This window comes from Melanerpes formicivorus, unplaced genomic scaffold (assembly GCF_026170545.1).
Source record: "Melanerpes formicivorus ecotype bairdi unplaced genomic scaffold, bMelFor1.0.p_v2 SCAF_12, whole genome shotgun sequence".
Classification (NCBI taxonomy): domain Eukaryota; kingdom Metazoa; phylum Chordata; class Aves; order Piciformes; family Picidae; genus Melanerpes; species Melanerpes formicivorus.
This window is the reverse complement of record NW_027142364.1, coordinates 10,857,831-10,872,654: the sequence shown is the minus strand read 5'-3', so window position 1 is coordinate 10,872,654 and position 14,824 is coordinate 10,857,831. Positions and strand designations below refer to the sequence as shown.

The 14,824-nt window shown below is 42.9% G+C and overlaps 1 protein-coding gene across 1 annotated transcript in view; it reads right to left on the bottom strand.

Moving 5' to 3' along the window:
* Nucleotides 1–455: 455 nt before the first annotated feature.
* HS6ST1 (heparan sulfate 6-O-sulfotransferase 1) overlaps nucleotides 456–14,824 on the bottom strand; it is a 200,730-nt gene continuing 186,361 nt past the window's right edge. The window contains exon 2 of the mRNA XM_068145270.1: nucleotides 456–7,260. Coding sequence (XP_068001371.1) covers nucleotides 6,552–7,260 — 709 coding nt within the window. The 3' untranslated portion in view covers nucleotides 456–6,551. The remainder of the gene's footprint in view (nucleotides 7,261–14,824) is intronic.

Below are 14,824 nucleotides of genomic sequence, written 5' to 3'. Positions count from 1 at the left end.
TCTGCCTTCTGCAAGTGGAGAACGTTTTCACAGGTCACATTTGGTGAAAGTACTTCTGAATATGAAACAAAAATTCTGTTAATTATTCTGTAATACTTGGTATAACAACTACCATTTAGTGCCTTCAGTTGTTCAAATCTGTCCATTGCAATGGCTGCAAAAAAGAAAACAGAGGGTGGTGTGATACTAAGGGTAATTAATTTTTAAAAGATTGTAGCTTTTAGGAGGTTTGAGGGCTTTTTGTAATGTTGGCTCATGTAACAACAGGAATAAACAGACTACAGTTTCTGCTTGAGTATTTGTGTGTTAAGAGTTTTGTTTTTCAGCAGAACACAAATACTCTCCATCAACTCAACTGGCAGCTTTATCTCTCTGTAATACAGGAAGGCAAGACATATTACAATGGAGCAGCATCCAAAGGCCAATGCAAGGACAACACACACACACACCAGATGCTCAGTTTTAGGGTTTATTTCATCTGCTAACATTCATTCTTGATCTAGACAAAAACAATTAGATGACTTTTAAAAAATCCAATTAATTCTTGTGGAAGAAAAGCAAAAAACCTTTTAAGACTTTTTGTAAGATGCTATAAATAAATATATAAAGATTTAAGTGTTACTTGGCTCAATTTAAACAGTTGTTTTATTTTGTTGTTGAAGTTTCTGAAGTGGAAAACAAAGTGCAAACCATACATATTCAGCCCAATGGAATGACTCCAGCCACAATCACTTTCAGAGAAGTTGAATGTTCGATCTACAACATGGAGGGCAGAAGGCAGGTGGGGATGACAGTTGTATTTTTTTTTATTACCCTCAGTAACACAACTCCTAGAAGATAAGAACTGAGTTCCTTGGTAGGTAAAGCACACAAGAAAGGAAGAAAAAGAAAGTTCTGCCTGCATTGCCCTTTCTTTTCCCTGTGCAGATTGTGCAGCAGAAAGGGAAGAAGAGATAATATAAACAAAGCCTCACACAGAAACAATGAGAAATAAAATCATATACCAGCAGGGATAGTGAGAAATCCTGTGGCTGTTGCATGTTTGCCTGGCAGACTACACATAAACACAAAGTAACTTCACATTGAGAGTGGGTGGGGATTTTTCTTTTCCTTATGAAAAAAAAAAAAAGATGAAAAGGGGCAATAAAAATAAGTTAAATCATATTCCAATATGTACAAAACAAATCATGCTCAGTAAACCATTTGAATATAAAATTATTCATTATAGTACAACTCTCTCAATCCAGTCTGCAAAATTGACACCTAGGGGAAAACTGGGAGGAGGAATCGTGGGGCTTTGAGAAACTCATTTGCAAATCTTGGTTGGTTTTTTTGTTTTAGCCTTCACGGCTAAAAATTAGAGAGAAAACCACCTGCATCTGGGACAATTCTGGCTGTTACACCTGCCTGCTTATCAGCACTGCACCCACCTGGCAGGACTCCTGTAGATGGGGCAAAACAAACAGCCACAGATAGCTTGGGCTGTTGTGTGCAGCCACAGGCTCTGCTGCTCGCTGCTACCTGACCTGTACGTTAAAGACAGTGAGCGGGCAGGGAATCCTGCATTTGCTTTTGCCACTGGAACATGATCTGCTAACATTAGTGAAAACGAGCAAAAAGATAATGTAGCCAGCCCTGTGATTTGAATCCAGCAGACAGTGTGAGTTGCATTCCACACTACAGCCCTGAAAATACAGTGTTTAGCACAGTCTGTGTGGTGAATTCCTGTAGCACTACCCATTTTTGTGACATTCAGAAAATTCTGTGCGACAGAAGGAGGTCTGAGTAATTCTAAAGACCAGTAAGAAGCTAGAGATACTTTTAACCCCAGGATATAAATCTCAGTCAGACCCTATTCTATAATGTTAGTCATTACCTTCTGTAGCTCTGTAGTGATCTCTGTGAAGTGATTTGATGGGCTCAGAGCAAAAACTTCCTAATTGACACATCCACACTGCTGCTCTGGTGGTCCTCCTGTCTTCCTCACTGCAGCAATTATACTGTGCTTTCTGCTCCTACAAGATAGCCCTGAGAGAGGGGATTCAAAAGCTTTTTGGGATCTTCCTCATGCTGCATTCATTGTCATCTCAGTTTTGTAAGCAAGGAGCTATGGGGTGCAAAAATATCAACATGAAATGCTACCCATTTATTCCAAAATGGTGGGCACAAAGGAAGAAATTCAGTAAAGCCACAAATTCATACTGGTCCTTTGTTGAGTTTGTCCTGTTGACAGTTTTGAACCCCATGAAAAGCCTGGGTCTGCAACCATACTAGAGAATCCTGCATTTTGTGACCCAGGTAGGGTACAGGGTGGCATCTGACTATCTGGAAAACCTTGGAGGAGGCAAACTCCTTTGACAAAGCTAGCTGGGAGGAGACAAATGAGCAATAAAACATTTTCTTCGGCAATAGCCCACCAAGCAGTGAAGTTAACACTGTTCAGGTGACTAAAAGCAGAAATATTTCCTCCTCCTCAGCACTGCAGCAGGTCTTGCCCATTCCATTCCCTCAAAGCAAGAGTGGAGTCTTCTGGGAAACTGCCACTCAGAGCATCACCCCTGTTTGCAGATGTGCGAGGGTCAGAGTGTAAAATGGCACAGGCTAGGAGTGGTCATCTTTGGCCTGGCGTCCATTAACTGCCTGTCCCACATGCCCACTCAACACTAATACTACTGAATGTAGAAACCCTTAGAAATACTTTATCTTATGCAGCCCCAGCTTTTGTAAAGGCTTTTCATGGGGTATCCCTGGAACCATGGCAGAAACATGGTGGGATGGACAAGCATCTAACTAGGTAAATTGAAGGGGAACTGCCTCACCAACCCTTAGTAAAAGACAGGTCACAATTTTGTATCTGCCTTCACTGTACCAAGCACTCACCTATCCTGACCTGCATCATGATGCACTGACAGGCCCCCTGAAGAGACACTTCATGTAGCGAAGAAGGTCTCAGTATATCTCAAAGTCACAGGAAAAATATTCTGGAAGAAAGAGGCAGATAATGAACAAGAATTTACTACCTGGCCACTACCTCTTCTGGAGTGCCTTAAAGCTGTTGTTCTCCATTCATTTTAAAACTACACACACATATTTTTCAAGTTACCGAAGCATCAAATAGTCCTAAAAATGAAAGACGCTGTACCACTTCAAACTGTAGTACATAGAAATCACAAAAAACTACATTCACATTGTGTTAAAAAAATTCCCTTAAACCCACTAAAGGAAGAAGATAGTGCCAGATGCATACTGCAACCTATCCTCTGGCAAACAGCACTTAGAATAAATGCACACATGGCCTACAGCTGTAAACAGACCAGCTCAGCAGCCAGGGTGAGGCATGGATTTTGGGCCATTCCTCTAATTTCTAGTATTTAGAATCAACTTCAGAGTGCCCTATGCTTTTCATACCTTGGAGTACTCCTTTACAGTGCATAAATTTGTTAGCCCCAATGTATGGGTGGAGGAACTGAGGCATTTTCTGGGCACAGGATTTAAATGTAGAAATTTCTGCCTCAGTCCTAAGCTGAGGTCATCAGTGCCTCCTTTTGTGGGTTAAAGCGAAACTGTTAACAAGAAAGTTTTCAAGGTAGTTTAATTTCTTTTGCTTGTTACTGTACTATATTACAAAGAAAATGTTGGAACAAGGTCTTCTACTGACATGCTTCTAGGGTCAGAGGCTGCCTCTGATTTAGACAACGTCGCAGATCCATTAAAATCCAACTGGTTACTCAGAGCCCAGAACAACTGAGGCAAACCAGGCCAAATTGTGCTGGTCCTAATCATACACAGTCCCCCATACTGCTGCCTTTTGGTAGGTGAGAGCAGAATTTGGCCTTTGGTACAGAAGGGCACTGGGAAGGCAGTGCCTGCCTGGGCAGTCACCACACAATGTGCACCTTTGATATGGATTAGCTGCTGTAACCATTTCTGTATTATGGATCCATAACACAGGGTACATAGTGAAAAGCCTTGGGGGAAAGCTGGAAACTCTGCATGTAAAGCAGTTGCTTTTTATATCATGTGTATTAGTTTTGTGGGTAAACAGCCTGTAAAATTGCATTTTTAAAAACATGCTTTGTTTAGTTACAGCAACACATAAAAGGGCTGGGAACTAACAGACACAGTTCCTCCCAGTCTCGGAATCCAGAGATGAGCAAGTGGATTTGCAATACCTTCTGCCCCCAAGCCAGCAACTGAAAATTGCTTCATTTTGCTTCCCACATTTCAGCTAGGAGGAGATGCTTATGGCCAAGCTACAGACCTCTGGGAACAGGGGCCATTTTGTGGCAGAATGGTAAAAACAATGACACCACTGGCACCAGCTGAATGTATGGGTAACAATGTGCCACTGTGCTTGTAGATGGGTGAGTGTATGCTAGGGCACTTTGCAGCACCAAGATGCAGGCCCGAGCAAAATCCATCTGAAATCAGTACATACTACATCCTTCAACTTTGGTGGACTTTGGATTTGGGCTGCAGCAGGGTTGTATTTGAGCCCAAAGTGCTGTTTATATTTTGTGTTCAAGTCTTCAGTCATCTCTACTCTTCTGGAGAAGAACATCTCTAAAAGCAAGGTCTATCCCCCAGGGTGTATACAGAAAAAACAAGGGAGCTCCTCTGCTGAAGGCAGCTCCCCCTTTGCAAAACTCAGTATGAATCAGAAACAGTGCACAGAGGCAGAGAGAGAAGTAAAATACAAACCAAGCAGCACTTCAGTGGATTTGTATGATGGGAAAGGGACACTGTGAAAATGACATGCGAAAATTGAATACATCAGCTCTCTGCCTCTCCTCTAATTATTTCAGTGCCACATTTGATCTGCAGTTAACATGGTCCTTGAAAATCAAACCATATTCCATTTGGTTCATAGTTTACCCTAAACAATAGCTGGTTCAGGTCTTACAGGCTGAGTAGTTACGGGGTGAGACATGAAACACACAAAACCTGCTTCATTTTGATGCTTCCAGCCAAGCAAAGAAATGCTTGCAACAGCAAGAAAATAAGCCCTACTTTAATTTGGTGAGTGGGAGGAGGAATTAGAGAAGCCATTGTTGTTCTGTGCCTCAAAAGTCAGTAAGCAGAACCTGGTTAGACTGTCACCACACTGGAGGATTAAACTTACATGAGTCCCTAAAAAACAGCTTTGAGAGAGAAAGAGTTCTGCTTTGAAAGTGGTCTGAGACTAAAAAAACATCATCCATGATTCTCCTTTCCAGTTTTATGAACACAGCTTGTTCATTTAAAGTAAGAGCTGCAGAACAGGCACTCTGCCAAAAGACAATGTGCACTGTCTCATAATTAATTCAGACCCATAGTCAGAAATTTTCACAGCTCTGGAGAGAGCCCCATCCTGCTCCCACTTAAATCAGTTCTAGTGACTTCACTGGAAGCAGGCTGATGCCCATTATTTCTTGATATAAGGAAGTAAAAATAGCTGAAAAAACACAGATACAGGTACATCTGTACGCTTGTTCTAGTTCAGTGGTTCACATAGCAACAAACAAAACAAAGTCACCCCCTCATCATGTTCCCATTAATGGCTGATTATTTGTAGGGTCTTCCTGGAACTTCTTGAGCAGATTTATGAGGGAGTATTGCTATTAAACTTCATCTCTTTTTGTTTTTCAAATGTAGAATAGGTTTTACATGTGCTGTTAACAGATAATACTGATGAAGGCATGAGCGGCAGCTGCGTAGGGCGACGGGATGGCATGTGAATCCACGTTTGAGCCTATGTGGAATTTTGTTGGCTTTAAACTTGTTTTGGGACCTGCTTGGGAAACAGATCTGGGAGCTCTGTGCATGAATTCCCTATTATTTTAGTGATGAAGTCGTGTATGTATATATGATACCAGTGCAATGCTATCACACCCGCTGTGCTAAGTACATATTCATAGTCAATTTGCTTTAATGTTTCTCATCCTCTGATGTTTTCCTTCTTTTGTTATTTTTATGGTACTCTACTTTCTGGCAGTGGCTGCCAGCTGAAACGAAGTGACCACCCTCCTGCTCAGATCACAACCTGACAGAACAGCACATCCTCAGCTCAAGTCACCATTATCATTTACTTACAAGCATCGCAATTCCCATTCCACCGCCAAAATCACCCACAAGAGAAAGCATCGGTTTCCTTGGCTTTTAATTACGTGTTTCTTTATGCTCAGGGGGATAAACAGATTTTGAAGTCCTACTTTCTGGTGTTTGTGTTGGAATTGTGAGGATAAGAAACATTCTTTCGTATTTGGCCTGAGGAGTGGGGAACTGCACTTGTGCATTTTAGACCTCTGCATTACAATGTTGACCCCTTTTTGTTTTTGTTTTTTTTTAAAATTTTTATGTATTTATTTATTTTTTAAAGAATCTCATTGGTCTTGTAAGAAACAGTAAAAAGACCCTATGCTTAAGGAAGCAATCTATCTTCTGTTTTACAGACTTGCTTTTAAATAAAATATTTTTTTTTTCTTTTTTTTTTCTTTTTTTTCTGTAATTTTACTTCCATGATCTTTTCTATGGAAACCTTAGAGTACTGTTAATATAAAAGTCTGCCTAGGCTACCATTTCTCTATAATATGGCTCATGTAGTCCTCAGTGGGCAAGCGTCCTTGCTCTTCGGTCTCTTCCTTGGGAAGTGCTTCATTGGACCGGTGAAGAAGCCTCTCTTCCCGATTCTTAATCCTCTGCTCCATCCTCTCGAGCTGCCGTTTGTACTGGTAGCGCTGCTGGAAGAGGTCCTTTGCATAGTCATAGAGCTGCATGTCCAAGTCATTGAGCTCCTCAATCCTCCGGATGGTGTCATTGTCAACCTCCACCCCTCCTGCCCTGGTACTGTTGTACTGCATAAAGGGCCGGATGAATTTCAGATTAAAAGTTCTCTCAAACAGGTACTGAGTCTTTCTCTGGAACTCTGTCAGGCCGAAGAAGGCCATGTCTTTGAGGTTCTTTTTTGCGCTTTCCAGCAGGATCTGTGCTCGCTTGTTCTCTGGGATGAAAGACATGTTGTAGCAGCCCACTAAACTCAAGTCAGCCAACATCCTCACTTGGCGGTTGTTGGCCAGATTATATGGGCAATCCATGAACTCCTGCAGAGTGCAGCCTGACCAGTCTGTGCCTTCATAGCACGATGGCAGCTCTTCGGGAGTTGGTGTTCTGCCATCACACATGTGCAAGGAGGTCTTCCACGTAGCTCCTCGTTGGACGTGACGCCATTCACTGAGGTAACGAGATACGGGATCTCTCAGCAGTGTGATGTAGTAAAATTTTCTACAAGAAGAAGAGAAAATAAAATAAACATTCTACAAGTAACAAGAAAGATGCTTGGCAAGCTGAGAACTACTGCAGGTATCAAAAAGACAAGTTAAATCATCACAACATCCAGTCCACTGTACTCTTGGATTATTTTCTTCTTCGAACATCTCATGTGGAGTATTTTGCACAACTTTAGATCCATGTTTCTTATCGCCCCCCCACTTCAGTTCTGCCAAGCAGCAATACTTTCACCAGGACATGCATTTCCAGCAACAGTGTACAATGTCAGAATAAATCAGCAGGATTCAACCCATCTCCCAGCTTCAGAAGGCAACTGTGACTTCAAGGACTGCCTGCTCCTTCACACAGCCATGTGCCCTCTGAATCAGCCAGGACTTGCTCTGCAGGAGAGCCCAGCAACTGGTCTGTTTATGAGCTGAGCCTATCATTTTTCACTTCATGCCAATGCTGACCAGGGTACCTACTGCTTGATTGATCTGGCTGCTGAGCTGAAATCTGGGAGCTGCAGTGAGTAGCAGGGCAACGCCACAGGAACGTAAGTGAAAAATAACAGGAAATCAGGAATGCAATATGCTTTGTAGAAAGAGAAGGCATGAGCTGACAACCAGCAAAAGGGGAAGAAACTGTTCATTCTCATTTCAGCTAATCTGTTATCAATTCAAGCAAACTTAAGGGAAAAGCAAGACAACAAGGAGGAACACACATAGTGACATGGGGTGTTCTTGCTGCTCGAAGTATAACAAAATCACCAACAGTGCAAGTTGTCCCTTGAACTGAAAACATGACAGCTGTCTTGTATAAAGAGACCCTTCAACTTCAGCCCACCTTGAGCCTGGATGAAGTTCTAGGAATTACAGAGATGGCAGTCTGCAAAAGCTCTCTCCAGACAGTGAGCAATGAATGTTTTTTCCCTAACTCCCAGTAGCTTTAGACTGTGCTGTTTCCCAGTGTTTCTAGAACAAGGAAATACCTTCTCTAGTTGCTAAAGCTGGCAGGGAATTAAATCCACATGTGCTTCCAGTGTATGGGGCTGTGTGACACTGTGCACAAACAGGAGCATCTGGCTTTGGCAGGGTAATGCACACATGCTGCTGGAAATGTTTCATATAGGGGTGGATTCGTTCCCCAAACAGAGATGCAGCTTCAGAATGCTGCTGTGGCTCACTGCCTTGCAGGTATGGTTTGGGAGGGCAGAATTGTAATGGTCATTGTGAGGGCACTGCTTTTGAGGTGGAAAAAAAAGAGTTAAAACATTCTGCTTTGGCTAATATTAATACACCTACATTTCCCTACTGTTCCTATTTCCATACTGTTCTTCCTAGCTGTAACCTAAATTAGTGTAATAAGACTTGTTTAAGAAAGTGTATGAAAGACATTGCCCAGAAAGTCTGATTTTAAGGAATGGTTGCTTTCCTAAACTATTACTAACTTGCTGAGCAGCTGTTCCAAAGCAGTACATTTTTGTCTTTCCAACAATGGCAATGGGTGTCGACTCTGCCTCCAACTCCTCTCCTGCTTTCTGCCTTCAGAACTGGGGCTGGTAAAAACATTTGCTATTTTGGGAAACTTTTCCATCTCTCTTCACAGAAAGGGGATCACGCTCTCTAGTAATGCTGCCTACTACTGTCTGAGGACAGGCAGAAGGGAGGAAGAAGGTGAGCAGAGCGCATAACAGAAACACTTCCCTTAAATTTACCTCTTTTCCCTTCATTTGCATTGCAGCCTGTAATGATTCAGCTGCCCTGCTATGATTTATATAGACAGTGCTAAGAAACCTCTAACAGATGGGGATAAAATATGACAGTGGAAGGAAAAGGAAAGCAATGATGAATGCCAGATGTTCAAGCAACAGACATTGATGCTAAACACTACCAGCATTTTTTGACTTGCGAACTGCAGTGGATGTTACCAGTGTCATCCAAACGTTGCATTATTTCCTGAAGCAGGTTGAAGTTAACTATTATCGTGTGGCTTACAGAAGCAACTACAAGTTTCACCTAAGATCAGAGACTCATTTTTGAGGTATCCAAAGACACATGAGGTTTCCTGTTCAAACCTGCAGCTATACAGGTATGGATAGAGCAAAAAAAGAAGAGTTACTGTCTGCATTTCACAGACAGGGGAACCAAAATACTGTTTCATAAAGTCACATGGGTGTCTGTGGCAGAGCTGGCATGAATCTAATTCCTGCCAGCCTGAGTCCAGTTTGCCTTCTCAACCTCTCTTTCTTTCTGTTTAAATTTCAGGAGAATAGTAACTCCAATTAATAAATACCATGCAAAGCTGCTAAGGTCCAGTCTGAACAGGATCCAAATTGAAAAGAAGTTCTCTCCTCACACCTGCACTACAAGAGCTGTTATCTTAGTTCAGGCAATACACTGGTAAATATTTTACTGTGAGCAACTTCTCACTATTATTCATCTCAGTGAACAGAAAGCATAGGAAAATAGGCTACACTTTTCTAAATTATATTACATTTGACATGTCTCTTTCCAGTTCTGTCACATACAAAACCTCTTGAAGGAGGACAGCTTGGAAACTGGAATACAGGCAGTGTAACCTGGACCCTGGTGGTACTTTATGAAGCTGTCCCAATGGGACATAAATAATAAACTAAACCCTCAAACCAAACAGAGACTGTAATGCAAAAGAATAGTTTAAACTTCCTGAGCTGAGATGCATGATTGATACACTGAAAGTTATACTCCTAGACCTGTCTACCAGCACCTGGGAGTCCTGGTAGACAACATGATGACCATGAGCCAGCAGTGTGTCCTCAGGGCCAAGAAAGAAAATGGTATCTTGGGATTCATTAAGAGGAGTGTGGCCAGTAGGTTGAGAAAGGTTCTCCTCTCCCTCTAATCTTCACTGGTGAGGCCTCACCTGGACTACTGTGTCCAGTTCTGGGCACCCTAGCTCTAGAATTACAAAGAACTACTGGATAGAGTCCAGCACAGGGCCACTAAGATGATTAGGGGACTGGAACATCTCTCATATGAGGAAAGACTGAGAGAGATGGGGCTAGTTAGTTTGGAGAAGAGGAGGCTGAGGTGGGATCTTATCAACGCTTACAAATACCTAAGGGGTGGGTGTTAGGAAGATGGGGCCAGACTCTTCTCGGTGGTCCCCAGTGACAGGACAAGAGGTGTAATGGGCAGACACTTGAACACAGGAAGTTCCATCTAAATATGTGAAGGAACTTTGAGGGTGGCAGAGCACTGGAATGGGTTTCCCAGAGAGGTGATGGAGTCTCTGTCTCTGGAGACTTTCAAGGCCCATCTGGACATGTTCCTATGTGAGCTGCTTGAAGTGATCATGCTCTGGCAGGGGGCTTGGACTTGATGATCTCTTCCAACTCCTACCTTTCTGTGACTCTGGGATTTAGCTTTTTGAAAGGATAGTAGTTTAAGAGGTTTAGATTCCCTTAGCATTCAGGAAAGTGAACAGCACACCTTTAGGAAGATGGGGGCCTCAGGAACCAGAGAGATGGGCCACTTTGATGTTAGATGAATGACCATGAAAGTATTTGTCCAAAGTACTTAAGATATTAGAGTTTCCATTCTCAAACTGTAACTGGGGAATTGCCTTTACGATAAGAGAAAAGTTAGCTATCTCTCTAAAGCATCCTCCATCAGCAGCAAAGTTGGGGGAACTTTGCACCATTGTGGTTAAGAACTCAGGCAGTGCTACTTGTCAGCAGTGGCTTGGAATTTATGAGGAACCACATGACTAATAAGTTCTATTTTGTCATCAGAGATAAAATAAACTCATAAAATACAGGCAGCTGTGAGTGCCCTTCCTTTCAGCATGGTGCCCCAGACAGCTACTTAACTTAAGTACTCCTAAAAGCCTATTTCAGAAATGTAGTCTTCTCCTAGCCCAGATGGTTCCACTCAATATTGCCTCATAAAAAACCCAAACAGCCCCAGTTTGGTCATGCAATGCCAATTCTCACTGGCCTTCCTGGAGTTAACAAGCTTGAGCAAGTAAAATGGACATTCTAGTTAGTAAGACATTTATTTTTCTTCCCATGTGATGCTGGAGAGATCAGCATTACTACTCTTGGGGTCTCCCCTTCTACATATCTATGAGGCTGTGATCCCTAAGAGGACAAAGAAAAGCTGAAGTCACACCTCTGCCTTTCTTTGCATTGTTGTCCCCGGAGATCTCAATGCGGATGTCCACCTGAAGCTCCCAGGGGCATTTGCAACTTCAGCATTGCAACTGGGATCTGCATGCAAAGTGCAGAGTTTTGTCTGAGGAAATAATCACTGGTGTATTTATCAAACAGGGCAAAATGAAATCACGTTTGTGCTAAACAATGCTGTGTTAGAAATGAAGTTTCAGGGAGAGAATCACCCAGCCTTAGAAAAGGGCAATGTTGTGGTTGTAGTACAGAAATGAATTTAGGAAACTTTGAGTGCAAGTGCTGCTTCTCTCAAAGCCAGCCTATGTGCCCCAGACAAGTCTCTTTCTCTCTGCTTCTTCCCATGTGTGAAGGGCTGACAATGTCTCCTTTGTCTATTTTGGCAATTCAAAACATAACATCTTTTGGGGCACAAATCGTCTCCTTCCATGATTATGCAAAGCCCCTGTTTCAGCATGGATTGCGGTCAGAGGACAATAGTGAACTTGAGGCATATTTTCATGACACAGGCATCAGGGGCACTGTTGTCCTACAGGATTCCCACCCCACACCTCTCCTTCCCATTCTCACACAGCAGAACAAAGTGGCCTTAGTTATGCCAGCAGAGCTCTTTTTTTCCCTTTTTATTTGCAGGGCCATGCTGCAAATGCAGTTACTGAGCAGATCTGGTTAAAAATAACCCTTTCTTGCAGATGGGAGGGAGTGGCTCAAGCCCCCATTTAGTAATATTTTGCTTTAATTCCTGTCAGCATGTTCCTCAGCTAATGAAGGGGAAATGAAACCCTCTTCCTCTAAAAACCCAATTCCTTCTCTTTTACTAATAACCAGTCAACATAATTCTGATACAGTGACAGATTCTAAATATGATGCTATTATCTCTCTTCAGTTAATTTCCATTTATGCTTTCCTACACTCTGATACACCCTTCTTACTTCCCACTGCTGGTCTCCAGAATCTGCCAAGAACTACTTATTTCACTGTGCAATCCCCTATTCTTCACTGTGATTAAATGCTTCCCTCCCACACAGCCAAAATATCTTATTTTTTATTTCTACAGGTTCTTCACAGAGCTTTCAAGTGTGCCTCACAGGAAAAGCAAAATCTATAACAAGCCCTTCTTGACTACTGTGGTAGCTTTTCATCAGATAAAGAGAAAAATAAGGGTAGCCACTTCCAATCATACATGCTTCATCCCGCCTGCCAGGAGGGGGAAGGAAGCTGCATAGGTCAGCTTCAAGCATATAACCCCAATCTGTCAAAGCAACATGCCCCCAGGCTACAATTTTTCTACTGCTAAAGAAAAAAAATAATAAAAAATAAAGCAACTCTTTCTATGTCCTTGCTGAATGAACTGAACCGGAGAGGGTGTCTGCCAGCTTGCAGGAATGGGAATCACTCTGTTGCCTTTAAAAGAATGTAATGTGATGTTAAATTTGTGGCTGATTTAAGGCATCTTTGTAAGCCAAACCCATGTGTTCCCCACTTTTCCAATCATTTGTGCAGGCCCTCATTCAGTTCATAGCAGCTCCTGCTGTAAGGAGTTCATCATTACAACAAGCAGTCATTTTGCCTCATCACACAGAATCGCAGAATATATCTGGTTGGAAGAGACCTCAAAGATCATCCAGTCCAACCCTTGACCCAGCACTGAAGGGTCAACACTAAACCATGTCCCTAAGCACCAGGTCCACACATCTGTTGAAAACCCCCAGTGTGGTGCCTCCACCACTGCCCTGGGCAGACCATTCTAGTGTTTGAGAACCCTTTCAGTATAGAAATGTTTCCTAACATCCAGCCTGAACCTCCCCTGGCACAGCTTGAAACCATTTCCTCTAGTCCTCTAGCTTGTCACCAAGGAGAAGAGGCTGGCCCCCTCCTCATCCCAACCTCCCTTCAGATATTTGTACAGAGCAATGAGGTCTCTCCTCAGCCTCCTCCTCTCCAGACTGAACAACCCCAGCTCCCTCAGATGCTCCTCATAGGCCATGTGCTCCAGGCCCCTCATGAGCCTCCTTCCCTCCTTGCTCTTCTCTGGACACGCTCCAGCGCCTCAATACCCTTCCTGCAGTGAGGGCCCAGAACTGAACACAGTACTCAAGGTGTGGCCTCACCAGAGCTGAGTACAGGGAAATGATCACCTCCCTGTTCCTGCTGGCCACCGTGTTTCTAATACAAGCCAGGACACTTGAAGGATGAAAGTATGCACCTACCCTGCAGGAAAGAACTAGAACAGCTGGCACCCCTGCTGTGGTCACTTAAACCCTCACCTTATAGAGACAATTGAAGGAATTATATATGGTCATCTCCACTAAAAATGGTCAGTGTATCCTAAAGGAGCAGTTCCAGCATTGACTTACAGGTAAGTAATAAGGAAGGGTGAATGAGGTGTCTCTAATGATGGGTGATCCGAGAATGTGTCAGATCAAAGTTCATAAGGAATTGATATTCTCATTACAAAGTCATACTAAATGTTACCTACAAATAACATGTATGAAAAACTCCTTTATCCTTCTGCACAGAACACTCTTCAGCCAACCCCACCCCTTGCTTCAGAAAGTTGCCTCCTGGCTTATTTACCACCAGTACCCCAAATCCCTGCTTACAACTTTTAAAGGCCAAACTTGGGAATGCTCTACACATCGCCCTTTTTACTCTACAGTCAGACTTCTTGCATAACAAAACACACTCTCAGTTAGAGATTGGAATTTAATATATGTACAATGATTACTTCCTTTGGTAGCAAATAGCCCTAATTTTCCTCAGTCTGTTTCCTCTCATCTGGTCTTCATTTAGACTCTTCCTGCATTTCACACACAATAAACTCTTCAGCCCTTTAAAAGTCAGAGAAAAAGAAAGAAAACCCCCAACAAATAAACAAGTCTCTTCTGTCCCCTATGTTTAAGGTTGTCACACAAAACACCAAAAGCCAAGAAACTTAAGAGCAAAGCCACTCAGACTGTGTAAACACCCATTTTCCTTTTCCAGTAAAGAAGGGGGGGGTCTTTACAGCAAGCCAGTACTTGCTTTGGTAACTGGGTTTGTTTTGCACAGTTGTGTTTGTTTTGCCTGATGGTCTCTGCTCTGGGGACTCTGCTGTATTAAAAGATAGGACGTTTTGAAATCTAACAACCAGCCACTGCAGAGGCTCTGCTCACCCTCCAGATCTTCACCCAGGGGCTCTTCCTTGGCTCCCCTTTCACTGTGTGCCAGTTCCCAATCAGCAGTGCCTGGGTCATGGCACTGGCGGCTGACCAAGAACTAACCCCTAAACCCAACCCTCAGGCTGCTTCAGGAGCTGGAGGCAGAAGACAACACTCCTACACCACAGACAAACTGGCATGCTTCTTTCTGCTGGGTGCTCAGAGCTTTCAATTCTCACTGACGTGTCCCTCTGAAACACAGGATGGGTTG